Here is a 27821-nt window from a genome sequence, read left to right on the forward strand (position 1 = left end):
ATTATTAAACATTGTGCCGACTCCGCCTACCCGACAGAAGTTCGGGATACGCCGGTGAATAACAAGAGTCGACTCTGTGCTTACAGTCAAACAAACCCTATGTGGAGAATTTTCCCATCCAATCAGCAAACCCCATTTGCGGGGCCGAGCGATAGACAGCCAATTACAGAGCAGATTGAGTCTCACGTGATCATTGTTTTTCTCTTGACTGACATCGTCACGTCGTTATGGAAATAGTGTCAGGTCGAATGACTGTTAGGGAAGAGTACATTTTAGTAGTTCTTCTGTGTTAACTTTATAAAAGGATTGCGACTTATTGAGAATAATGAAGGATTCATGGCTTCCGTGTAACCACGACATATGACTGGTACGGTTTCTTTTTTAATGGTTTGTGGGGTCTTGTATGCCGATGAGTTAGCTAGTGCCGAAGAGAAGCTAACAGCTAGTTTCTGATGTTGAAAGTGGCTATTTACATTATCTATCTATGTTGTTCATAGTATTTACAGCAGTATTATAATGTGACATAACTTATTTATGACGGTAATGAACACAGAGGAGCAGATAGGAGCAGTGTTGTATTTAGTTCACGTGAATTTCCATCATTGTTTTCTTTCTTTCGTGTAACAATCACTTTCTGTTCTTTATCACCAGGTTAAAAAAAAAAAGGGATAACACAGACATAGTATTCATTTGGATGGCACACATGCTTGTGACCTGGACAAAAATGAGCTGTATATGTGCTCCCAACACGTGGGTGAGAGTAAACAGAGCGTTTCATCTGTGGCAAGCGCATGTTCGCAAGTCAGCAGCATCTCTACCTTTGTCTGGCTCCTCTCACTGCAGGGTTCATGTGCAACACACGCACTGCTACATCAGCTGGAGGCACGTCCACTACCTGAGGAACACTAGGCGTAAAGGATGGCTCTTTAAAGGAAACCAGGTTCGACAGAGGCTCGGGCTCCACACCAGCTCCCCGTATTTGAGCACTTCAGCTTCACGTTGGTCTGCTGGTCTGAGCCAACACATGTCGCGGGTCAGGAACACACTGGACACAGTTTCTAAAGCTGTGAGTGGGACACAGTCAGAGCTTTTCTCCAAAATTGCGAGACTCAGGCCCAATGCGTTAAAGGCTAAGAAACAGGCTGAGACGAGTGTTGAGTCGACGCTTAAAGCAGAGGAGACGCCTTCTTCTACTCCTATTGATGCTGCTGCCCCTTCTACATCTACTGCAACCACACCTGTGTGTAATGGATCTTCTGCTGGTCCTTCTATTCCTACATCTGCTGCTACATTTAATGCAAGTGCCACTACCTCTTCTCGTCCACCCAATTCTGCCCAAGCGACTATCCCGGCCGCCGTTCTGGCTGCACGTGAAGTCAAGGAGAAAAGGCTGAGACGTATTGCTCCTGCTGTCAAAGCCAGTGTTGCCAAGAAGCAAGATGAGCATGTACCTTCAATGAGCGATTCCGAGAGCAAGAGCACGAATCCAAAACAAACCACAGCACTTTTCCACCCCAGCACCTTCTCAGCAAACCTTGACGACACATACAGCTACCTTGCCAATCACATAAACTCCTACTTTGGTACAAAGACTCAGGACAAGAAAGACAACAATGTTGGCTTTTCCTCTGCATCGTCTCAGGGTCAACAAACTAGTCACCCCGTGTCGGTGTCTAATAAAGCGGATGCTGTTGCTGGAATTCCCCCGCCTTCATCCAAGAAGGGTTTTGGGCATTACCTGTCCTACTCAGCTCCAACTGTACAAGCCTTTGTGGGAAGCTACATTGCTCCTCTGGTCCCCAGGTTTAGGGCAGCAGAGTCCAAAAGTGCAACAGTGGAGGAGAAATCTGAGGAATCGCCAGTCAAACAGGTTGAGGCCACAATAAATAAGGAGCCGACGGCTGCCGAGGAGAAAGCCAAGAAACTGCTACCTCAAAGAGAGAAGGTAGGTCTATGAACAAGCAGTGTTTCATGTATAAGTTCGTCATATATTGGAATAAAAACTCAATCCTTTTTTAACATGTATGGGAAGCCAAATGTCTTCAGGTTTATTTGAAGATGTTGTAGTTCAGGCACATTTTCTGAGTGTCTGGTCAATAGTTGCTGGTTTCCTGCTGTCCTCATGTTGACTAAAGCTCTTGTTACTCTATATGTCTAATGGTAGTGTAGTGTTTCTGACGTGCTGCCTGAATTCTAGGAATCTATTTTTAAAAATAACCCCGTTGTGGACTTAGGGGGGGCCACATAATGTGCGAACCATTGAGTCCAAGCCAGTGTTTCTTCTTGAGGTCATATAAACACAATTGACATTCATTTTATGGGATGGCTGGATTGAGTCCATTTAAAAAGGGACCTTTTTTTTGAGTCATTAAAAAAGCACATAATATTGCTGCTGCTTTCAGTGCGTGATGAATACAGAAGATTGATTTGATATGCATGTAGGTTTTTGGTCTCACTTGTGTTGTGAGATGTAATTCATCAAGGTACATAATGTTATTTAAAGTGCATGCAGTATGACTGTTGACCATGACAACAGTTACTGAGTATCAGCTTCGTCAAAAAGAAATCAGATGTAAGAGGCTTCTTCACATATCGAGTGAAGTTGAGAACCTTTGTTAATAAACTTAGTAACTCAATTCTACTCACAGATGTTTTATGCATTGTTGTGTTGATGAAAATATAACATCCTCATCCACAAACAATTGCTATGAAAATACATAATAATAATAATAATAATAATAATAATAATACATTAGTCTTATATAGCGCTTTTCTGAATACTCAAAAACGCGTAACAAAGAAAAAACAAAACAAAATACATTGTACCATTATTTCAAAATAAATAATTTCAAACATTTCATTGGATTTTTATATTTAAAAAAAAAATATATATTTTTTTTTGGGGGGGGGGGGGTTACTTTATTGGAGAGATAGGACAGTGGATAGAGTCGGACATCAGGGAGAGAGAGTGGGGAACGACATCCAGTAAAGGATCCACAGAGGGGATTTGGACCTGGGCCGCCCGCTTGAAGGACTACAGCCTCTGTACATGGGGCGTGCGCACTAACCACTGCGCCACCAGCGCCCTGGATTTTTACATTTTTGAGTGGTGCTTGAGAGTTAAATCTTGGTGTCTGGCCCAGGCAAATATATATTTTTGGTGATTTTGAGTTTCGCTGACTGCCACTCTGTTTTGCATGTGTTACATATTTGTTGATGTTTCTTACTGATTGCTTCTCACCAGGTCTAGGAGTCCTCAAGAGAAAGCACAAACAGAATATATTAGTGACTGTGTCATGCATATTTTTTTAGATAAGCAACAGATTGTGTAAGATTTTAACCTGGATCCCTATTGGCTAATATCTAGACCTAGCGTTTTGAATCATGTGTCTTGTCTTCTAGATCATTGCCAGGGTGAGTGTGCATAATCGAACCCGGGCTCTGGTTCAGGGTCTGCGCAGAGCATCAGATGTGAGGGTGTACATCAACAGGGTGGAGGACCTCAGCTACCATCTCCTGGAGTTTCCAGAGACCGCTGGGGTTGCAGTCAAGGTGAGAAATCTGTAAAGGCTAGATTCTTCTTTTCTTTACCCAGAATGCTCTCATGCTGAGGCGCTGTCAAAGTCTCTGATGCTGCTTTACGTGTCTAAAGCATCACCTCTCATGTTTGGCACCAGCTCAGGGTGTTGAGACAGTATTTACAGCAGCATAGATTTCAGCATACATAATCATGCTATGCTATATCAGGCATGTGTTGTTAGCGGCTGTTGTATGTAAATACTGTAGATAATGACCTTCTGCTTGTGTTAAAGAATTTTCCAATGCCAGACTAAATGTCACAGACCGGCAGCTCCATGCAGACTACATACTGCTGCATTTATTTATGTCTGCGTCTTATCTGTGGAAGTGACAGGAGCTTATCCACTGCGAACCTTTTTGAAACCAAGGATACTTTTATTAAGTAAGGAAGTGAGAGAATATTCTTAAGATCAACATTATTATTTGAAGAATATTAATTATAGATTTTACAAATGGCAACAAGAAAAAAAAAGAAACCTTGGGGCTGACCTTGAGGTGTTTGACTGACCTAATTTTGCTCGTTATTCAAACCTGATGCAGTGAATAAAAGGTCCTCTGGCTCCTCACAAACATTTATCCCAACTCCATCATTTAGTTTTTGTAAATGACCGTCTCATGAGGCCTCATTAGAGAGACCTCCAGAGGCATGGATGGGGGGCAGCTTTAATGTATTTTGTTTTATCTGCAACCAAAGTTTGGTCTGCCAAAGTCTCCTGAATCTTGGCTCTGGTTTCATTTTAGTCAGGGTTAGATGTGAATTGATTCTCTATTGCAAACTATCCAAACGTGTTTTTATCCGCTGAGTTTGTTCTGATTCAACGATGACTTGTGAAAATTGGCTAAACATGTCAATTTTCATCCAGCGTGAGACAGACAGTCTGATCAATTCCCCGTTTGGGAAGTATTGATTGTTTTTGTGCTTGTTTGAATAACTGTTTTGGAAGAAGAAAGAAAACGAGCAGTACAGCTAGTGAGAAGGAATACAAGGATCATGGGATGAGCCAGCACAATGTCAGATGTATGATTTTTAACAAGCTGCAGGAAGTTACTTCTTGCTTGGATCAAGGCTATGGACAAAATACTTCAAATGAATTACATCCATTGTCTTATTCTCTACAGTTTTTCAAACGTTTTCACGTCATAACAGAGGTTGGCTTAAAGCTTAGTTTGCATCCATTTTGGCGCCCCCTGTTGACAAAGCAGAATGGCTTATCACTTTTTCTGATTTTGCCCTGTAGGTGTGAAAGTAGTGTTTTTATGTATTATTTATTTTTCGATGACAATCTTTGCTGTGGAAAATGTCGACAAAGGCTGTGTCTGCAGTGGGCTGTAACTCACTTCATCTGACAACGTCCAGGCGACAGTTTTTTGAAATGGTGTTGCTGGTGGTCTTGTTTGCTTTTAAAGGTCACAACCAGCTCAGAACTCCTTTTCCAAGCTATAAGAAACGAATCTTGGCTATTATCAGAATAGTTCAACAAAATGGTGGCATTGTGAATGGTTGAGCACTCATGAAATACAACTGATATGATTGTTTGAACTGACTGTTAAATCATCTTTTGCTGTCTATTTTCATTATGTTTCTCTCATTCAAAAAGGAGGGCCCAGTATATAAGATATACTGTAAGATAAAAGAAGCATTGAAGTACCTCGCCTTCGCATTTAGAGCAGTACAAAACGTATTATTCTTCCTAGAATCTTCCGGCTCATTTCTCTTAAAACCTTCATCGAAGACAAAGCATGGTATTCAACTACAGTACCTTTCCGGACAAATCCGAGTCTGCCTCTGTTTTTCACATGCTGCTCGTAAATATACCTCAGCTAGTTTGGTCAGACCAGATCATTGTAGACACACAATGTTTTGTATATTCCTCTTCTGACTGTCACATTATGTTGATGTATTCGTCAGGAGAAGGCTATCCCTTGCCTACTGCGGCTGAAACAGGCCAATGACCCAAGCCTGAGAGCAGCAGTGAGAGAAGCCCTCGCTCTGGTGGGCTACCATTCACCTGTCAAAGGCCGAGGCATACGGGTCCTGTCCATAGATGGAGGAGGGTTAAGGTACAAACTCAACTCTTCCTTAATCTAATCTGTATTGAAAGATATGAGTAACTGATTTACTTTGATTTCTTCAAATTGGAACTTAATAACATTATTTCTTATTTGTCTTTATTGTTCCTGTATAGTGAAATCAAACAACCTTCTCTCTTTGTCCCCCCGTTTTGAACTGTATATTCATTTATTTATGGCTCATTGTGTATTTCTACGTCTGTCTTTGTGCTTTCAGAGGACTTCTTGCACTTCAGACGTTGCACAAGCTGGAAGCCCTGACCGGGAAACCCATTTACAAACTGTTTGATTATATCTGTGGTGTCAGCACAGGTACGTTGTCCTCCTGCCCTCATTCTGCATGTGTGAGATTAAATGTGTCGGGATTATGAGAGCAGTGTGCAGCATTCAGCGGCTGGACTGGCTGCACTGATCGCACACTGACCCATTTGTTGCTCTGCTGTTGTTTGACCTCAATTTTAAGACCCAATACCACTCTAATGTCCATGCTAGTTTGCACTCAAGTAAAGCCTGAGGGAAACTTTTTCAATGGTTCAGATTTCTAAAAGATAATAAAATAGGATTTTTTCACAAAATGATGTAGCCTCATTTGGTGTTTTTACTTTTTCCCCTGTATGCAAAATCACCACAAGGGGGCACTGCGACACCCTAAAACTCTCCTTCAACTGCTGCTTTGTTTTTCTCATTTCACAGCCCGATTGATAAACTGCATTTACCGCAGAGCAATTTGGTCTTTAATCACTAGCAGAAGTTTCTATTTGTCCTCAGTTTCCCATCAATTCTCTCGGTCTTAATCTCCACACGTCGGCGGTGCTTCATTTTCACACTTAGTGAATGTTGTCAAAAGATAATATAATCATAGCATGCTTGATTGAATGATGGTCACACAAATAAAACCCATCTGGGCCACATCTGTTAAGTTTGATCACCTGCGTCATTCAGAAATGCCTCATCTCTGCGCTCTCAGCATTGTTGTTGCTGTTTAATCCTGTCAGGGATCCTTAATCTTCGAGAAAAAGGAGTAGAGAGGTATTTGTTTATAGTGTAAATGCCATGTTAATCCCACTAATTTCCTATGAATTGTTAAACACTCAGCCAGTTAGACCCGCATCATCTCCACACACCTGTTTGCTCTTTTATTACCAAGATTACCTCATTGTGTTCCCAAAGGAGTGACTGAAGCTGTTATACTTCTGTGGGCTTGTTTTCCATTATTTCTCATGATTCCCTCTTTGAATGATTCTGTGTGTGTTTGTCTTTTTTCTTAGGTGCTATCCTCGGATTCATGCTGGGTGTGTTCCAGATCCCGCTGAACGAGTGTGATGATCTATACAGGAAGTTGGGTTCAGATGTATTTAAGCAGAATGTCATTGTGGGCACTGTGAAGATGGGCTGGAGTCACGCTTTTTACGACAGCGAAGCCTGGGAGAACATCCTCAAGTCAGTACCTTTGTCTTTGATGGCATTGATTGTCAGTTATTGGTGGCGATGGAAAGCCTATATTTGAATGATTATTTTTTTACTGACCAAAATCAGAAAAATGTTCAAAGGGAACAGCATGCATGCTCTTTTGTGGTATCTCAGAGTTATATAAACCATGCAACAATATAGTCTCTTGGGTAACCATAAAAACAGACATGATGTTCACTATCATGAACAAAATCAAGCCAACGTCAAGTTTAGCAGAATGTGTAAAGTTCATTATTGTTACATCGACAACCAACACTGTCAACTAGTGGCTGATTGGAGAATTGTAACTTAGTATTAAGACATAAAACCACAGGTACATGCTTAAATTCAGAAAGCAGTCTTATTAAGTATACACAGATTGTTATACACGGCCTAAAACCTTTAGGACAGTACAATGGTCCTTTGAAAACAAAGGACCATACAATTATTTATCTCCATAAGCTGGCATCCAGGAGGATTTATTTGAATCCCACTGAAATACATCTGAAGCAAGTCAAATTAGAATCTAAAATTAAGTCAGCCAGAAAATAACATCATCCTATCTTCCCCTCTGCAGAGAGAAAATGGGCTGTCACCTCCTGGTGGAAACTTCAAGAAACCCAGAATGCCCTAAGGTAAGCTGTAAGAGACACTCTGACTCACTCTGCCCGGTCATTCTGTTCTGGCTCTGACCACCCAGCCTTTGCTTAATTTTGTTTACTGGGAAATTACAAACAAAGCTCTTTACTCTATCTGATTTTTGCAAACAGCAGCGTGGCACATGGATGAAAATATACCCCAAAGCCATATAAGGCGGTGTGGATAAAGCAGTATATAGGATTGCATATGTCAGCAGACTGTGCTGTGGCTCACAGAACAGAGAAGATATTGAATGGATATATCAGAATGTCAGCATACATGCTATGCCTGCATTTTATATCCTTTTTAAAATGCCACCTCATTCTTAATAAAACATTATGTCTGTATGTCATTTCCCCTCCCTGTAGATGGCAGCAGTGAGCACTCTTGTGAACCGGGGCAGCCCTCTGAAGGCCTTTGTCTTCAGGAACTACAACCTGCTGCCCGGGATCCGCTCTCACTACCTGGGGGGCTGCCAGCACCAGCTGTGGCAGGCCATCCGTGCAACGTCAGCAGCTCCTGGGTATTTCCAGGAGTTCACATTGGGGAACGATCTCCACCAGGTCAGTGCAACTCACAACCAGTTACACGCAGCAGTCATGGGGAACTTGATTAAATCATACAATTAGCTCTACAATGCTACCTGTCTATGTTGGTTAATTGATTCATTAATACCTGCAGAAACATCTGGTTTTTTCCTGGTGTCCATACAAGAGGACAAGTCAACTCGTTTAAAATCCCACTAAAACTCAACTTACAACATCAAAAAATGAAGGCTTTCTTAGTCAAAGCCACAAACTGATCCAACATTGACATAAAGACTTCAGTCGTGAAATCTGTTGCATAAAGGCGACATGATGTATTAAGGCAAAGCACCATCAAACCATGTTTCCCAGTGAGTGTTCAGAGCTTGAAAAGCTTTTGCTTAGCTTGTGAAATATCGACATATTGAATGTTCAGTGTCCCTTTTTAGAAGCTTATTTTATCCCCGTGCCATCCATCACAACATGCTGCATCCACACCCTTTATTTACACACCTAGTGAGAGTTTCACTGCAGTCCTCTGCTGCAGCTACAGTAATACTGGGGGCTTATTGTTGGAATGCTGGATTTAAACGCTGTGTACAGTCAGTGTTGACGGTGCAGCGTTTGAAGGATTTGAAGAAGCCTAATGAGAAAAATCCTCTGCGCAGCGAGCGGGCGGGAGGGAGGAACTCCATTTCCGAGCTGTCAGTGTTTATTTCCAGTCAGTTACATTTTGACGGCAGAGTGAGGGGTAGAGTCACCGTGAGACACACTTAAATCCATCTCCAGTAAACAGGTATGCATTAGCCATCAGTAACATAACAAACCACAAGCCCACTCAACCGTTTTACTGATCAATACGTATGGCTACTTCGTCCGGCTTTACCTTTTCAGAAAAGAGCAGAGTAGAAATAAAAAAAACTACACAACATCGGGGTAAAGAAGAAGCTAAGAAAATGTATGTGCATTTTATTTTGTTGAAAACAAAAGCTTCCAGGAGATACAGGAGATATGGAACAGATGGAGAGAAGCTGATTGAAGTCGTCCTGCTCCACTTTTTTGAGTTTTCAGTTCATGTACCCTGCTTTTGACCCACGTATCCAGATGTCAGCATCTTCTCCGATTGACGTTCAAGTACAGATGTTTTGTCGAGGTTGACTACTTCAGTGTAGCCCCAGCACACAAGAATGAGCATGTGTTTACATCAAAGGCAATATCCCGTGTTGACACGCTACAACATTTTAATTGGAAGCTAGGTTAGCTGTGGAGGTGAGGTGGGAAGTTCAGGGAGGGAAAGAATGAAAGAGACTGGTTGATGAAAACCCACCTGTGGTAGAAGATTTCCCCAGCATGCTGTCTAGCAGGTCTCACCCATCTCTGAGATGCATAAATTAGCCCAATGCAGAGAATGATTCCTTCAACACACACACACACACACACACACACACACACACACACACACACACACACACACACACACACACACACACACACACACACACAACTGTTTGACTGCAACATCAGCCTCGTTAGAATGAAAAAGACAGACAATCTAATTACGGAGCTGCTTTTCAGAAACCTGTTAGCTAGCAGGAAACTTCATACTGTGTGAGGATGAGACGGCATCAAAAGTTTGATATAATTCATCACATCTAACGACAAATCGGTTAAATTTATATTTAACTTTCATTGAATTTCTGTCAAAAGAAGCTTTTAGATGAAAGTCTGAATGAATACGAGAGAAAGCTACAACTTCTTTTTTACCCAGCTTCTTTTTTTCTCAAGATTTTGAAATCTGCTGAGAATATTTTAAGGAGGTGTTTTTGCTTTGATGTGCATCTCCTGCATGATTTGAGCTGTTGCTCATTTGTTCCGCTCTCTATCCATTTTTATTTTAGAAGAGTTTTCAGCCCTTTTTTTATTTAACCATGTTGGCCCTATTGCGATTAAGAACTTCTTTTCCAAGGGAGATCTGGCCGAGACAGTCGGCAGCATAAAAATAACACAGTTACAGACAGAGACACAAAGGGAGACAAAGTACAATTTACAAAACCAACACGTTTGCATTAAAAGAGAGCCATCTGTGAGTCAAGTCTGGGAGTCAGTAGTTCAAGCAGTCGTGTTCAAAACATAGACATTCCATAACCTTTGCTTCAAAGCATTTAAAGACACCAGCTCCAAGAGTTTCATGTCATTCTGCAACAGTTTACAAAGACTCAAGATATTTAAGTGTAGATGTTATGCTCTTAAGGACATTTGGAGATAAGATTATTATTATATTTATTATTACATTTGTTTCAAACAACAGAATGAAGGAGGCAGGGAGGGGCACCAAATTTGTAATTTCAGCCACCTGTGTTCCCTATTGTTAACTATATACATTTATAAAACAAAATATTGTGTGTGTCCAGTAAACAGATTGATTTTCATGATTTCTATCAGTAAAAAATGTATATTCAACCATATCAAATCCATGGAGAGAGCAATTCATAGAGCTGTCAAAGGAACAATAGACAAAAATCTGCCAGATTTGATTACAGTGTAGCAAAGCTTACAAAAAGAATCATTGTGTCCTTATATTGAGGGATGTTGATGCTGATACCACTTATGTTAGACTTGTTTCAGTTTTGTGTGGTTAAAAAAATGCCAGTTTTCTAAAACCGCTATGAACCAATCAAAACCAATGTGATAATGCTATCATGTTAATCATGCTAATCGTGCCAGTTACAAAGTGCCACCCACTCTGATGACTTTATCTGCCGTCTTCTTGTGCCACTGAAACCAACCGTGAGCATAACATGCCGTCTGTGTGATGTAAGGATTCCCCGGAGAGTGAGGCATTTCGCCCTTTTCCACAAACGCCCACAGAGTTTTCCACTTAATTCAAACCCCAAACAATCATCCTTTTGTTCAGTAAGTGCAGGAGAGTCGCCACGCCATGTGCTGAACAAATGCCGGAATTCTCAAGCAGCATTAATCAAGAAAAGTTGTGATTGTTCGGTGATGTTTCTGTGATTCTGCAAGCGGGAATTCGACGGAGCAAGAAGTTCAGATTCAGACTGGTTACACAGGGAAAATTGTAACTTGGAGCAAGACCTTTGAAGCAGGGCAGCATGGTTTTATCAGTGCCTCACACTTGCTACCACAGCCATGTAAAAGATGCTTTAGTGAGGGGGAACAAGGCGAAAAGAGAGGGAAAAATAGACACGATGAAGGGGGGGAGGTTCCACATTAAAGCTCTTGCAGTTATCTCTGCTCTAAAGAACACAGAAGAAGAAGACTTCAGAAGTCCCACAATGGATGCCAGGTCACGCATGGAATGGCGAGGAGGGCCCAATTTTTTCCACCTAGTTACCATGGTGTCTCCTGAGGTGATGGAGAGGAATGGGAGCATGTTTTTTTGTGCCCAGCTCTGCCAGCATTTGATGGGAGGCATGGCATCAGTGTTCAACCACCCCCAGACAGAGCTCTTGAGAAACCCAACATGGCACAGTGCTCAGCAGAGGGACTTCACACTGTTTGAAACGAGGCGGATCACATTAGCACACCCATACTTTTTGTAGTGGAGGGAATGAGGCATAAATGAGCCTAAGAAGTCATTAAATGTGGCAGCTTTGGCTAAAGAACTCTGGCAGTGTGGTGCTGAGAGAGCGAAGAGGAGAAAGAGGTAAAGGGTGTTATATAATGAAGTGCCATTCCCAAAGTGCAGCTCGAGAAATCATAACCTTTTGGATCACCTTTTTCCACTTCTGTTTTTTTTACCCTTAAAGGCCACTGGAGGTGAAGTTATCGGTCATAAATTACATGCTCAGCAGCACCGCAGTCTTTCTCGAATAAAGCAGAGAGGAGGAGAAGGGCTGGATCGAGGGGGGGTATAAATCTCTGCTTTATCCACTTTCTTATCCCAGCCCTCTCCTCCCTGTGTTAAACCCTGGAGCTTGGCCTGCAGGCTGTCGGAGGATGGAGCTCAGACTATTGAGCCCTACTGTAGACAGCTTGCTCCTCCCAGACAGACTCAGGATGTCTGTCCCTTGAGTACATCAAGCTCATATTGATCTTTTGGTTGTCATTTTTCCTCTGTTTCCCCCCACTGTCTGCCCTTTTGTTCTGTAGTAAGCTTATGTATCCACTCATTTCAAACACTTGATTGCAAAATCAAATCTGTTTGGTGCTGAGGTTTGTTCACTAACTGTGTTCGAGCCTGACCGATATATATGTTGGCCGATATTATTGGGACACTTTTGGTCCATGAAATATCTCCTATACAAACTGATATTGGCCGTACATGTTTTCCAATATGTACCGATACACGAAATGGAGCTTGGCAGCAAATGTAGCAGAGTGTCAAAGCTGAGCATTCTGTTCCCTTTGTTGACATATGTTCATTTTAAATTCCCCACAAAAAGGTTATTTGTAATTGCAAAGAGTCTTCTAGGTATATTTAAGCATATTGGTGCCAGATTGGCTATTGCTGAACTTTTCTAATCTTAAAGCTCCTATGAGGAGTTTGTAGCTAGTTATGGTAAACTGGTCCCTCTATATGAGCTATAAATGTAACAAGACCACCAGAGAGAAGATTTACCTTTTCCATATATTTGTTTTTCCTTGCCTGTAACCACTGCCAGTGGGTCAGTTTCAGACAAGGTATTAAACAGCATGATGTCTAAACAGCTTTTTTTACTTTTCCATGTCTAGATTCCCAGTAATTGATACATTTGACTGTTAAAAACCAGAGAATCACATCTTGCACATTTACAGGAGAAGTTCAGGACAAGATTTAAGATTTTGAGGATGCTCTGTCCACAGGGATTGCCAAGATTGACAGAAAATGAGAGTTACTCTTAGTAGCTTTAAATCAACTCGGTCTAAATCCCTCGTAAGTGGGGTTCTAGTTTTGGCTTGAGTTCTATGGAAAAGCCTTCCTACAAATTCCTCTGTCTCTTACAGTCCATTGCTTCATCATAGTGCACCACACTTTGCAGGCTTCTCACTGCTGCAGCTCCAGAAGTAAATCACACCTTGCATCACAATGCATTGATATGAGAGAGTGTGTTTTCAACCAGCTCTCCTGTGTGCAGCAGGGAAATTAGCTTTAAATTGCCCAGTAGAGGAGTTATTATGATGGACAGATAAATTATGCTTTCCAATATGGAGTTGTCAAACATGAACATGATGTCTAAAGGGAATCTAGGCTGAGTAAATATGAGCAAGGGGGTTCTGCACTCATTTATATCACTGAAGAAACTGGCATCGTTTAATCTGCATGGGTGCAGCTGGCAGGTATGATTCATTGTTTGAAAACTCAGTGTACATGTGTGGTCATGTTTCCCCTGAATGTGTGGGAAAAGGTAGCTGCAAACGGTAAATCTTAATTTCTCTGCCTGCCTGGGGCCAAGTTGGCACCCAACCAGACCAGTGCCTCGTCTGTTGACAGCTTGGGAAGATGACTAGAACCTCAATGTGACCTTTGGGGCCTATAAGGCATGAGGGCAAAAAGAAGAAGTGCTTGGTGTAATTGAGTAATACAGCATGAAGACCTCTGACTTGGCCTGACCGTAACTGAAGAGTGGAACTCACCACACTGACTCTGTTGTCATTCTCATCCTCTGTGATAACAATGCTGGCCTTTATCTGGATTGGATGCCATTCAGGCAATTAATTGTACTCAATAAGAAGATTTACTTGTCCGATTACATTTAGAGCGGGTAAGAAGATATATTTTTCTGCAAACTGCATGGATAATTTAGAAGATTGAGAAGTTTTGAGAGTAGACAAGAACCGTTTTTTATAGTCAACTAATTATCTACACAATCAATTGAATGACCATCTCTGGAAGACAGTGTTGTTATTGTGAAAGGCATAATCAGATGTCCAAGTCTTATGTAATGCTTCCCTAATTAATCAGTTGGGAGAAGAGGCCTCATAATAAATCATGACAGAGCTCAGCGCCCCTCAGTGCGGCTCTGTCAAAGAAGCAAAACAAGATTATTTAATGGCTACAGCCACTGTGAGGTTAATTTAACTCCTTGTATTTCCAAGCCTCACATCATTTAAATTTAACCCGGTGCTTTGTTCTTTTTTTATGTGTTGTGGCCGCTCATAATGTACCCCTGCACAAACCAGCGTTAAAGCCTGCTTTGGTTAGAGAGATGGAGGGAGAGAGAGGCATACACAGGCTGAATGAAGAGGATGAAGTTTGCTGTCCCAGCTAATGGGAGCTGACACACACTGGCGCGTGAAATGACTTTTACTGATCCTGAAGATAGCACCTCTTTCCTATTCAAATCAGCTTTCCCCTCAAGACAGCTCGAACTGGCGCAATGGAGATAAGCTCCTAAAAGTTAATGGCAGCGGAGGATTTCCAAACAGCAATGCAAGGGACCTATAAATTGTGCACAAATTAATTTTGTTTTGTTTTTATAGCCGCTTGCATCAGTTTTATTTCAGAATATGCTGTAAGAACACATTCTTTCTAAATCCATAATTTAGTTTGATGGCCATCTGAAGAACTGAAACATGTTCCCGAAGGTGTTGGTGCTCTAATTAGTTGGAAAGTCACTTTAATCCTGCTACAGGAAAAGGAGGAGCTGATTTGTGAATCAATCATTAGACCCTGAAGGGCAAATGGTGAGGCCCACAGGAGCTGCGATCCTCCGGAGTATCAACAAAACAGGCTCCACCGGAATCAAGTAAACATTAAGCATTTCAGGAAGGCAGGATTCAAACACACCATTTCAGAAATTCAGTTTCCGTTCAGACTCGGAGGTAAAGCTTCTATCAGATGGTCTTGCTGACAGGATGTGCCCTCTGAGGACATTTATCTGTTGACACATGGCATTTTTTCTCTCAGTGAGATTGAGTCATTGTAAGTCTGTGCACTATTACTGCTCTAAATCCTCATAAATGGAAGTGACCTTTGCCTTGCATCCCGCTGCGTGTTTGACAGCTAACTTCAGTTCGGCTATTTTGTATGCAAAGCTCTCAGTTTATCCTAAGTACATCATTGTTTCTAACTCTTTATCCAAATATGCCCTGGCCTCAAGAAACCTGTGTTTAAGAATGTGGCAGTTGGCCAAGCATGGGTATTTCACTGAGAGTGGCTTTAAAGAGCCCCGGCTTTTCCACTGACGCTTTAGCATCTGTCAAACTGATGCTGGTGCCTGCTACTGTCTTCTACAAGTTAGCTTGTTTGTCATGATGGCTACGAAAAGAAAATGACTTTAACGTCATTGCTTGTCTAAAAAGCTCTCAGCACCCCAAACCACTGCCAATAAAACAGTCTTTCCTTCTAAGACCTCAACTATGTTGTCCAGATGCTCTGAATTGCAGAAGCAGGTGCACTCAAATGGAGACAAGTTACAGCATTCAACTCCTCGCTCACACAAGCATTGTGCTATTGGCCTCTAATGTTACATGCTTTGCGCTATGTTCAAGACTGGCCACTGTGCTTTGGGAAATTTGCCCCCCAGCCCTTAGCACAAAGAAGCCATGACCGGACCCAGACTGTTGCCGTAATTGCCTCTGAGTTGAGAAAACGGAGCCTCTCACTGTGGTGTGAGTGATAAGAAAACTGCTAAGTTGTTTTGTTTCCAGCTGGGATCGTCGGGTGCCCACCACTGAGCCAGTCCCTCTAAGTATACATGAAGTAGAAACTCCAGTTCAGGCACTTTCTCTCCTTCCTGTGATTCATTTCTTGGTCTGCCAGCCACCCCACTGGTGCATAATGACGTGCTTTGGACAAATGGCTGCCTCAGCAGTTCTCACACTTTGTGGCAGTGAAACCCTCTGTGTGAGACTTCAGTGAGATGGGTCCTCTCTGAGGCTCTGGTTCTCAACGGAGATTCCTTTCATAACTAAGTTTAAGGTTTAATGATTCATAATGTACTTACCATAACAGATTAATTCTTTGATAACACATAAAGTTTCTCTATCAGGCTGATTGGTTGATTGAATAATTGTTGCTCTCTTGTCCAATACTTTGGTTTATTAGCAAATTCCTGTAAACTAAGTCGATGCATTAGCCTTGACTTTGCTTCGACTGTGCTCATTATAGGATGAGGAAGATGGCTACCATTATATCATAATCTAAATCATTAGCACTGTCATTATTGGCATATTAGCATGCATTACTTAAACATCTAGCTAAAACTTCAATATGCCTTATTTGATCTCAATAGAGCCATTAATGTGCCTTTGGATAATTATTGTTACACTCTTGGTAAATGGTAAATTCGACTCGGGACAGCACTTTCTATTCTTCAGACCACTCAAAGGGCTTTACGCTACATGTAACATTCACCCATTTACACCACATTCACTTAGAACATTTTGGGCTTCCGTGTCGTGCCCAGAAACACTTTGACATGTGCAGGAGTTAGAAATCAAACTCTCAACCTTCCAGTTGAGAGACGACCTGTGGTGATTTGACATTTCTGTGTATTTTTCCTTGTTTGGTGCTTGTGTTTTTTTTTTCTTTCAGAGGCTGTCTTCTTTTTTCCCCAGTGCCTCCAACCAACGAGCTCCAGCACCTCACCACCCAGCCTCTCATTCAAGCCTCAGAATAATCTGGCCCTTCTGTTATGATCTTAAAGGTTTTTAAGTGGGCCCAAAAGCAAGACCGGAAAACAGGGTGGTGGGTAAAGGGGTATTTATTGAAGTGAGGCTGGTGAAGGCTGGTGAGGCTTGAATGAGAGGCTGGGTGGTGAGGTGCTAGAGCTCAGTGGTTGGAGGCACTGGGGAAAAAAAGAAGACAAGGGAATAATTAGTGACAGGTATCCAAATCACAAAAAGTCTACTGATACTGAAAAGCCGATCTACCACGGTGTAGGCGGAAATAATCTGGCAGCTTGGGAGAGTTGAACCAGAGTATAAATGCTGCAGCCGGTGATTACAGATGACGAACAGGTGAGTGATTGCAGAGAGCTCCAGCAGCCAATAAGCCACACCCAGCCTCTGAAAAAAAAGCACCAAACAAGGAAAAATACACATAAATGTCCAATCACCACACGACCGACTCTACCACTGAGCCATTATCTAATGTTTATTTTCTTTCTCTTTATAATCCTGCTGTGCTGCATACCCTGTATGTTATCAATCAACATTTTCATTGCAGACTTAAACATTAGAAGCCACAACAAGTCATTCATGAATCATCTAATGCCATGGGAACTATTACTTGATGTAGTGCCCCCAGTCTAAATACAATAGCCAATTTTCTCTGCAAGTCTATTTTCATGCTCTTTGGATTGATGACACAATTTCTCAGTGCAGCTCCCTGGATGGTGTTCAGACCAATGCTTTGGTAGGAAGCCCTCATATACCCAAGTACTCCATGTGCTGCCTCAGATTTGTACAGAACTGTTGTTAGGCTGCGACATGGCTGTGTACTGAAAAAGATTGGCTGTTCCCTCCCATCCACTCCCCAAAGGATCAGTGTGTGTGTGATACCATGTGACATATGCTGTCAGGAGCATGCACACACTTTATTGTATGCATTGACTTTAAGTAGGCATGAGCTTTCGATCAAACATGTACGTACACACAGTCGCATAAACAAGCTCCCTTCCCCCAATGTGTCCCAAGACATTTGGGGCCCCGTGCCCCCCCCCCCCAGCTCGGCCTCTTTAATGAGGACTGGCCCCTGTGTGTTTGATCCTGCTGCCAGCCCCGCGGCCCCTCAGCCTCATGCCTATTCAACAATCCCCTCTGCCTCTCCAGTTACTCCCCCATTGCCTCGGGTTGACTATGGATCCAAAGCAAAGCACTCCTGGGCAGTTGTTCAATATCAAAGCCGTCTGACTGAAACTGTAGGGAAGAAAAAAAAAACAACAAAAAACAATTTAGCTCTTTGCTCTTGTAGACTTAAAGCCAGCTCTAGAACTGCGCATTGATTTTTTTTTTTTTTTTCATCAGCCCCTTCTTAAAAATTCCATCTTTTGTCTGTTGAAATCCAAGAATGGTTTGATGTTTCAAAAGCAAATAATTTGGTCATGCTGATATTTAAAAAAAAAAAAAAAAAACTTAAAAGCCTGTAAAATAAAGTCTGTAACATCTTCTGTTTTCTGCACAGGATGGTGGTCTGCTGATAAACAACCCCACAGCTCTGGCAGTCCACGAGAGCAAGTGTTTGTGGCCCAACACGCCGTTGGAGTGTGTGGTTTCGCTTGGTACGGGCCGATTTGAAACTCCTGGGAGGAACAGCGTCGCCTACACAAGCCTTAAAAACAAAATCAACAATGTCATCAGCAGCGCCACGGACACTGAGGGTATGCAGAAATCACTGTAAAAATAATGATACACAATGTGATTTAGAGCTGAGTCTCAAGGCTGAGTTTTTTTTTTTTAATTTGTCCAACAGTGAATGTATTTGATGTGTTTTCATTATTGGTTGATTCTTTATCGTTCCTTTGTGTATATAACTACAGGTTTGTTTTAAAGGGGATGCTCATGTAACTCACTTTTTAGAGGGCGTAACAATAAGGCCCAGTCCTTATCTCAGGGACCCCGCTTCCATGACTGCACCTCCCCTTTGCTGCATGTCATCCCCTCTCTTCTCAGCTTTTGCTATCAAAAGAGGGCAATGAAACCAAAATAATCTCAGAAGTAGTGGCAGTGCAACGGATCACAAATCTCACCATCTCAGCTAGCCTTTACTCAAACTGTGCATTACACCAGCACTACAACTGCATCTCCACGAATCTCATTATTTTGTATCACATCCTTAATTTCCTTCACTATAGAGGATATAAACGTTGCTATTATTCCAATAATAATAATACAAGCTGTAATGAAGATAATAAAACTAAACTCAGTTGGGACACTAGTCTGTTGCTCTTCACTGGATTCACTCAGGTGTGTCGGCCAGAACACCACTTCAGGCCTTATTCCAGAATATGAATAAAGAAAGTGCAGAATTGGTTGAAGGGCTGTTTACTTCTTCTCTTGTAGTGAAACAAAATATAGGCATCTCAGTGGCCATGCAATATGACAGAGTATTGGGTGTTGTTGTGGTTTTCTATAAGAAAAAGAAAAGCAGAATATATACTTAAGGAACACAAATCTGAATGCTTCATCTTACCTCTATAATAACATAAAAAACACTATACAGTAATGTAATAGGTTCTAATATGTGAATAAATAAAGGTAAGCTACATGTCAACCTAAAGCAGGGGTCTCCAACCTTTTTTCATCTGAGAGCTACTTTCAAAAAATTGTGACCAAGGGCTACTTCATGCATCAATTCGCTTGCATTTATTTACATAGCTCAGCTGAATTAAGCTACTGTTTGTACATGTGTGAAATTGCAATAAGCCAATGCTTATCAATGATCTTAAATTCACATCAATGTCCAAGAAAACATTAGTACTTCATACTTGTTTTTATGGGCCAAATATATGAATAGTGGGAAGAGGTGCATTTACCGTCGTCAGATTTTTATTTTTATTTTTAACACAGTCAGTCAACCTATAGGCGAGCTACTGTAAACCTGCCCGCGAGCTACCTGTTGGAAACCCCTGACCTAAAGTATTAAACACAGAAAGGCTATCATAGGCTTAACAGTCATACAATCATTCCCCTATAAAAATACTACTATGCTTTTATTGTGAAGCACGGACATCAAACTTTCCTCCTCGTGCAGAGAGCAACACAGTTAGCAAACCTTGTAACTAACAGGCAACTAAAATAACACTAATATTAACACGGGCAAGAATTAGCACGAGGTAGGGTAAGCACAAACGTAATGAATTCAAGATGACTCTTATTCAACTACTGTGTGGCTCCAACTAAGCCGGGGGACAGTTAGCAAGTATGTCGGGGCCGTGACGTCGGCTAATTAGCAAATCTAGAATACGCCGAACATCTAAACAGGAATCAAACACTATTTTAACATAAAGCAAAAACCTTAACATGTAACTTTGGGGCCTTTTCTACACAAGCAGTTAGATAACCCTGAACCCCCCTTCTATTTAGAAAGTTATTTTCAATCACAGTCTTTATAGGAGCAATATGTTACTCTGACACGTAGCGTTTGAAATTGCTACTGCGGTCCAAATTCAAAACATTAGAGAGAGCTGTATCCTCCCGCCCCCTCGTCCTCGATGTGTTGCCATGTTGCAGACACTGTAGCTTCCGTGTTTAGCCAGCCCTGCATCGTTCTTGAAACAATTTTACGTTTTAACCTCTCTCAATTTTTAAAAAGAATTTTCAATATGTATCCTAGTTTTACTACGTTTCTGGCCGAGAAGCTTATTAGAAAAATACTGAGGCTTTTTAAGTCGGCTACAATGAGTTATATCTAAACCAGTTTGCTTGCCTGAGTCCATCACTGCAACACCTGCTGGTTTGTCGTTTGCCTGGCAAACTGAGGTGCTTCCAAAACGACCGTGTGGGGGTGCTTTAAACCGCCTACCTTCTCTGGTCAAAACAAAAACCGACCATTCATGGCTCAAATCAATACTTAGAAGGAGGACATACTGGCTGCTGTATTGTTTTCAGAGAAGCCAGCCCTTTCCTAAATGCCTGATGATGTAGTAAGTTCATTTTAAGATTTAATTCAGTAGCTATCTTACATATTGGTCCTTTAATATAATGAGCTTCATCCTTTCAATAACAGTATTTGTTACAGGGACAAACCTACAAAAAAACTACACACACTACTTAAACACTTCCTTCTTTTCCCTGAAACTCTGCACAGGGATTTAGCGGCAGCGAATCTGTTTTAAACCATCATGATAAGTTTTTAATCGATCTGTGGATCACATGCAGTGCAAACCATTGGGGATCTGTTGCATCACTACTAAAAAAGTAGCTCACATCTTTCAGATAAAATGAAATAAACCCATATAGCAAAATAAGAAATCCAATGTAACATGAAGGCACACTACATGGAGATGTATAATGTCTTCTTTGGCTCTGAAAGCAAATTAGCCTCAAGATATCTTCAGGGCTATCTTAGATTGGTAAAACAGATCGAAAATCCGTAAGAGAAAACCCTGAGCTACAAGATGGAGTTTTGAAGCTGAGGGTGTTGGTGTTTAATAAAATATACTCTTGGGTAGATTATAGGAAATGTAAGGCTAAATCAGTTTTCAGAGTTTGACATATATCATAGACTGGAAGTCGGGGAATCTCAGCCCCTGCTGCTTTCATTTTAAAGATTGTTTTATCAAGTGCCTCTATAAAGTCTAGATATGCAGTCTAAATATCTGGAACACCCACAGTTATAAATCTGCCAAAATGGGTTACATATGGTTGATTTGATTAGATTTGATTAACTATAAAGGATCGGGCGCTCAGCATTTTGTTGGAGAGCTTTCACAGCAACACAAGACCACTGGCTCAGTGTCAAAAACGTCAGATTTGTTGTTGTTTTTTAAATTGGTCCAATTTACTGAAACACTACTTGATATGCAAGTCCTAAAACTGATTGCATCACATCACGTGCCAAATGCAGAAAATGTCAAATGGAAATAGATGATAATTCAACCTTATGTTGCATTGGCATTGTTTGCATTGCAGTAAAGCCTTTTGTGTTAATTTATCATGACTGGAGATTGAACTAATACTCTTTATAACCAGAAGGTTCAAAGATTTGAATGGATTATTTGCTCTTTTACTGTTTAATCTCTGAGGGAAGAAATGAGGTATTGATGTCACCAGTGTAGAAAATTCAGCACTGCAGGTTTACTTTGTTCTCGTACATCCCATCGTGGCCCTCTGTAGATGCCACCTCTTCCATCTCCTTATCACCTCTGGACATGGACACCTCCGCTGCGCCTAAATTTGGCTCCTTCCCCTCCCTGTTGCTGCTGCTGTGGTGCAGTATGTGACCCAGATGCCTCTCTGAACTGGTTCCTCCTGTTTTTGGGGATTAAGCTTTCCCCAGCTCTCAAGCAGGCTTTGTTGTTTAGAAACAGGAGATTAGTTAGAGTGTTTATCACTGATTTCCTCTTTTTCTAAAAAAAAAACCCAAAAACTTCCTTCTGCTCCCCACGCACACACCCCTACGACTTTGTCTTAGGTATATCAGTGGAGCGGGGTTTGTTGTTGTGGACAGATAACGCTGATCTGGTGGGATTTAGATGTAAACAAAGCTCCTAATGGAGCTGGGTTGTACTGGCTCACAAACTTGTAGTTTTGGTTAGCACAACAGACAACAAAATAATCTTTTCCATAAAGTGGAGCTTCAGTTTAGACATGTTGATGCAGTTTTAATATCCTCACCTACAGTCAAGGAAAATAATAGCTTGTTCAAGTATTTTGTTCCAGTTTCTTGTAGGCTAGTCCTGGATGAAATATTTGTTAAAAAAAACATTGAAATAGTTTTAGGTTTCTGCACAGTTACTGTATGCAACCATCAGTTATTTCTATTGAAATCAATGTTGTAAGTTGTGTTGTCACGATACCAGAATTTTAAACTTTAATATGTCAAAAGTTAAATGATATTGAGACCCGTTTCAATACGAAGGCAACAAAAATAGAAGTCATCTTCACCAAAAAAAATTGAAATTTCTTGTTTTTAACAAAATGCAAGCAAAATGTTGCCAAAGTATTTGTGTAGCTGCGACAGTGTCCCTTCTGCTCACTGTCTTTTAAAAACACATAAATACAACTTTAGCATCTTTATAGGACTTTAAAATGACTCCAGAGGCGTCAGTATTTCTTTGGTTTGTTGTTCTTTGTTAAGCGTCTTTGAGTATTCAGAAAAGCACTATATAAGTCAAATGTATTATTAATATTATAATGATGTGCCGACCTGTGAATTTGAATGGATTCCAGCCTCTCTCTCTTTCTCTTGTGATAGCTTTGGGTTAAAATGATGGCTGATGATGTGTTCTTTTAAAGCTTCAGTACTTATAGATACTACAGATAATTAAAATACACAATAATTATATCACTTTAAATCACTGAGTGTCCAAAAGTATTGAATAATAGAACATTTAGACAGCCTGTTAATGATCACATTTGTTATATATCTGGGGTGACGAGTAGCCTAGCTGTTAAAATTATTTTTAATTACTTATCCTTCCTAAGAGTAAAGAAGAGTTATTGGGAAAATTATAGTTTTAAATTTATAAGTAGTAGTGATATGATTTTCTAACTGATAATTCAGTGTACATGCCAATAAAGCATTTTAGAAAATTAGTTTTTCATCTGACACATTTGGTACAGTCCCATGATACGGCTGTGCATCCACAACCTCTTTGAAAATAAATCTGTGACTGGGTTTCACAACTCTTGCTTAGAATGGTTACACATCTGTTACTGTAGAACAGGTTACTGTGCACTTATCATGATACCTTAAATGCTAGGATGCTAAGATTTACTCATAAACTCCACAATATGTTGACCTGTTGTGAAAGCCTTATGTGTGCACTGTAAACCACCACACAGCCACATTGCAGTGCTTGAGGCACAGATTCACGTTCATGCTGTTAACGTGTTTGGGGGATGCTGCAGCCTGGATTTGATTGAACAATGGTTTTCTCTGAAGTATTTGTGTGATTATTTTGATAGAAGAACGCTAACACTTAGTAGATGAGTTACTTAGACAATATTGATACCAATATATATCCCCAAGGCTAACTGGTAAACATCTAAAGCTGAGTCTGTAATGTGAGGATTTTGGAAAGCTGCATGAAATAGTTCAAAGACCGTTTGATACTTTTTAATACAATCCAAAAGCAGAGATGAGTGGAGTGAGGGAGGGGGGGGCGGGGGGTCTGTTTACACAGAGTTTATAACCGTTAAACTTATTACTCTGATAAGTCTGGAGCCGCATGCTGGGAGCTGATAGGAGCAGGAAAACAAATTTACTCTCTAAAATTAATAATGTATTATCTATTCAACATGCAAGCTTGTTGAATCTGAGGAATTTTGTAATATCACTTATCTTGCCTTTACTCTTCCTTACATATAACTTCTCAAAAAGCGATAACGCAGTGCAGCACATTGCGCGGTTATAAAAAGAAAAGAGAAAAAGAAAGTCCAATTAATTTTCAGATGAATAACTCCTTGTGGAGTTTTTGCTCAACAGCCTCAAATGCATCCAAGGATGACAGAATCCATGTCTGGACTGTTAAACCAGTGTGTGAACTCGGTTAGAAATAACCAACACTGCTGTTTTGGATCCTTCAGGCATGTTTACACTGTGATTGCTGACCGCGTCTTGTTTGTTTGCATTTATATGTTGTTGATTTTGAACCTCTCAGATGTAGCATTTGAAAACAACCATGACAGACAGGCCAGACATTTTCACTCTGTATCACCTCAACCCCTCAGCCCTGAGTGCTTACTCTGTAAACGGTCTGCCTCACTCTGACAGAAAGGATCCGACTTCACACGCCCTTCTCGCTCTTCATGTTTTTACATATTGCTCCTATTAGCCATTTAATTGTTCATCTGTGATTTTGGCGCATGTAAAATGTCATGTTTGTATTTTTTTGTGTGTGGCCTCACTCTCACCTCTCTTCTTCCCTCCAGAGGTTCACGCAATGCTTGACGCCTTCCTCCCTCCCAACACTTATTTCCGCTTCAACCCGTACATGAGCGATGACATCGCCATGGACGAGAACCGGCAGGAGAAGCTCAACATGCTGCAGGCTGAGGGCGATCGGTATCTGGAGAGGAATGAGGAGAAGCTGAAGAAGGTCGCTCGCATCCTAAACCGAGAGAAAAGCTCCGTTCAGAGGATGACTGAGTGGGCCAAGCTCCGAGCGGACATGTACAACAGTCCATCATTTTACTCCTCCAAATTCTAGGTCCAACTTGATGAGCCACCTTTACCTCACACGGAAGCTCTTCCTTTATTCTAAATTACCTCGAATATTTCATGTTACCATGATTGGTGTCATAGTTGTTGTCTTGCTGAGCTGTAGGTCTGACGAAACATTGTGGAAACGCACAAGTAGGAAATATAGCAGACACGCCAAACACTACCTTCCTCCTCACTCATACATCTGGTACCCATTGTGTTTGGAAGCACGTGTTTTCGCTCTATTGTATTCTAAACAGATGTGTCAAAGGACAGAACTCCTCAAATCTTCATTTACTCTTCTACACACAAAGGAATGCTTGAAGTTTGGAAAACATGCCTTTTTGCGTTCTTGCCATCAGTCAGACGACAAGATCGATATCACATACTGTACATGTCAGGATGAAAAATATGACCTACTGGCTATGGCTGCTAGCTTAGCTTAGCATTAAGATTTTAAGATCCCAAATGAGCTGTTGCTAGCCTGGCACTGTTTAAAGGTAGCTTAAGACTTTGTGATAAGCTAGGCTAACTGGCTGCATGCGTTTGAACATTCAGATGTGAGTGGTTTATTTCTTAAATGACAAACTTTTGCGACAAAAGAAGCAGAATACTGTAAAGTTTTACTGCAGCCAGTTACAGTTCTACAGACCTTCTATCAAGTGAGCACTTATTTAACCACATGCTACACTTTTGAAGATTTAACATGGGATCGAATATATCCTCAAAACTCTGTTTGTACTTTCACACAAAAACACGTGTCAATATAATGTGTTATAGTATAGTATATGTTAAGCTAAGCAGACAATCTGTCTAACACTGTACTGTACTGTAAAAAAAAACAAAAAAGTAAGGGACATATCTCAGTTGTAATGAAGAAAACGTGCACATTTAATGATGCAGCTAATGGTTCACTGTATAAATGTTTATTGGATACAATAATATAGTATATGGGGGGCCCACTTTAGGAATGCATATGATGCATGTTATGTCTAAGATTTTACTCAGAAACAATAGTTGGGATCATATAAAGGAATAAGAGTGATTTACTTTCCTATTTTATTCTAAATTATCCATAATAATTAATCATGTTGATTAAGAAAGAATAGCAGATATTTAACTGTCCAAATGGAGCCTCGCTGTCATAAAGAGACACCTTTTAATGTATCAAAGTATTTTAAGTTCACTTGTTTCAATCGCGTTCATGGTTGTGTGCTCGATTGTTTGGTTTTATGGATTTCCCACAGGCTATATGCACATTTTCTGCTCAGTCTTCGCTGTGCCCTCTTTCCCTTTGATGCCTCTTCTCAACAGCCTCCTCCACTCTGTCTACCTTGAAGTGCTGTGTTTTGTTCCCCGCTCTGCTGTACTATAACATCTGTAAAAAAAACACTGCAGCTGTTAGCAGGACTGGTTTAAAACGGATCACTGCATACTGATTTGTAATGGCTAAAAATGATTGATATACAGTACTATACTGCTACAAACTGCACTGCATACATTAACTTCCATGCCAAACCTGGTCAAGTACTGTTTAGCTGATACAACAACGTGTCGGTCACTCCCAGAGGGCCTGAGGTAAAATAACCACAGATTAATGTAATTCCTCTGTTCTCCTGTTGGTCCTGTGTAAAGACTGTTTGAGTATGCATGTAATTAAAACCCATCACCGAACCTGGCTGCTTCTTGCCTCCTAATTATATGAAGATGAGGTGATTGTAATCTGAGAAAAGCTGCTGTGGATCATCTCAGGAAGAGGGGACGTGACGATAATAAGTCTGTAATTTGTACTCACACTTGCCTGATTATGTCAACATCGATCTGGACTGATATGAATCCTGATTTCTTGGTTTAATTTACAAGGTGCTTTCATTTGATTAGCTGCAAATTCTGATGAATAAAATGACCTGCTGCTGCTAGTGGATGTTTGCCTCTCCACTGGAATATGTCTTGGTTATGTAGGTGTGCTAACGTATTGGCTGTATTTTCAGGGAGGAGGTAATTGGAAGGGTCGTCCCTGAGCTGCCTGTCATAAAAGAGTGGAAGGTGAGATGAGATGACTGTGCAAGGCTATGCTCAGACACCTGGGTAACAGCCCTGTCCAGTGATGGATCGCATTTCCCTGCAGCATAAACACGGTGCACTGACACAGCCTTCCACCAACTGCTTACACGCATGAAAACACCGAGCTGGTCACAGACGACAGAGGACAAAACAAACAGCATCAAGTGGGGGCTAAGGCGGAGGCAGAAGGTGGCCATTTTAGCTGGAATTTAACAGCTTTACAGAGGAAAAAAAGGAAGTTAGTGAAGATTAACTGGATATAGAAACACCTTGATCTGCTGTGTGTTTACCAGGAAACCAGAAAAAGAGATGCCTCACACAAGAAGAGATAGCTGCTGCTTTAAGATTTGGTGCTGATTAATCTGAGGAAGTGTAAACTTCTACTCTTTAAAATAGCAAGTTAAAAATGAGATATCACAAATGATAACATTTATCAACAGGGAAATGTTCAGGGAATTCAATCATTTACCCATGTGGCAGCACCTCATCTATCGGCAGACTAAAACGTGAACAAGTAATCCCTGTTCCCCTCTTCATGCTGTACCCAGCTAGGGTCAGATGAGCACAGATTATTTTATATCTCCAGCATTGTCCATTAATTATCAACTTCACTTCATACAGTGAGTCCTGTGTTGAAAACAAACGTCGGCAAATGTTTTTTGTTACGAGATCTGCCCAGCTTATTCCACATATTGTGGCAACAATACACCTCTGAGCGTTTTATGAACATTGTAGATTTGTTT

General features: G+C 41.0%; 1 protein-coding gene across 1 annotated transcript; it reads left to right on the top strand.

Annotated features, from left to right (window-relative positions):
- Window positions 1-694: 694 nt before the first annotated feature.
- LOC132972737 (calcium-independent phospholipase A2-gamma-like) lies at window positions 695-26688 on the top strand. The gene is made up of 9 exons (XM_061035784.1): window positions 695-1945; window positions 3403-3552; window positions 5489-5640; window positions 5867-5961; window positions 6918-7089; window positions 7676-7733; window positions 8106-8300; window positions 18331-18526; window positions 24744-26688. The coding sequence occupies exons 1-9, from the start codon at window positions 695-697 to the stop codon at window positions 25019-25021; spliced, it is 2547 nt and encodes an 848-aa protein (XP_060891767.1). The 3' UTR covers window positions 25022-26688.
- The last annotated feature ends 1133 nt before the right edge of the window (window positions 26689-27821 follow it).

Source organism: Labrus mixtus, chromosome 4 (genome assembly GCF_963584025.1).
Source record: "Labrus mixtus chromosome 4, fLabMix1.1, whole genome shotgun sequence".
Classification (NCBI taxonomy): domain Eukaryota; kingdom Metazoa; phylum Chordata; class Actinopteri; order Labriformes; family Labridae; genus Labrus; species Labrus mixtus.

Excerpts from the sequence above, each read along its gene's own strand:
- LOC132972737 (XM_061035784.1), top strand. The coding sequence starts at position 695 with ATGGCACACATGCTTGTGACCTGGACAAAAATGAGCTGTATATGTGCT. Across the intron at positions 5,962-6,917 it reads TATCTGTGGTGTCAGCACAG|GTGCTATCCTCGGATTCATG; the intron begins GTACGTTGTCCT and ends CTTTTTTCTTAG. Across the intron at positions 7,090-7,675 it reads GCCTGGGAGAACATCCTCAA|AGAGAAAATGGGCTGTCACC; the intron begins GTCAGTACCTTT and ends TCCCCTCTGCAG.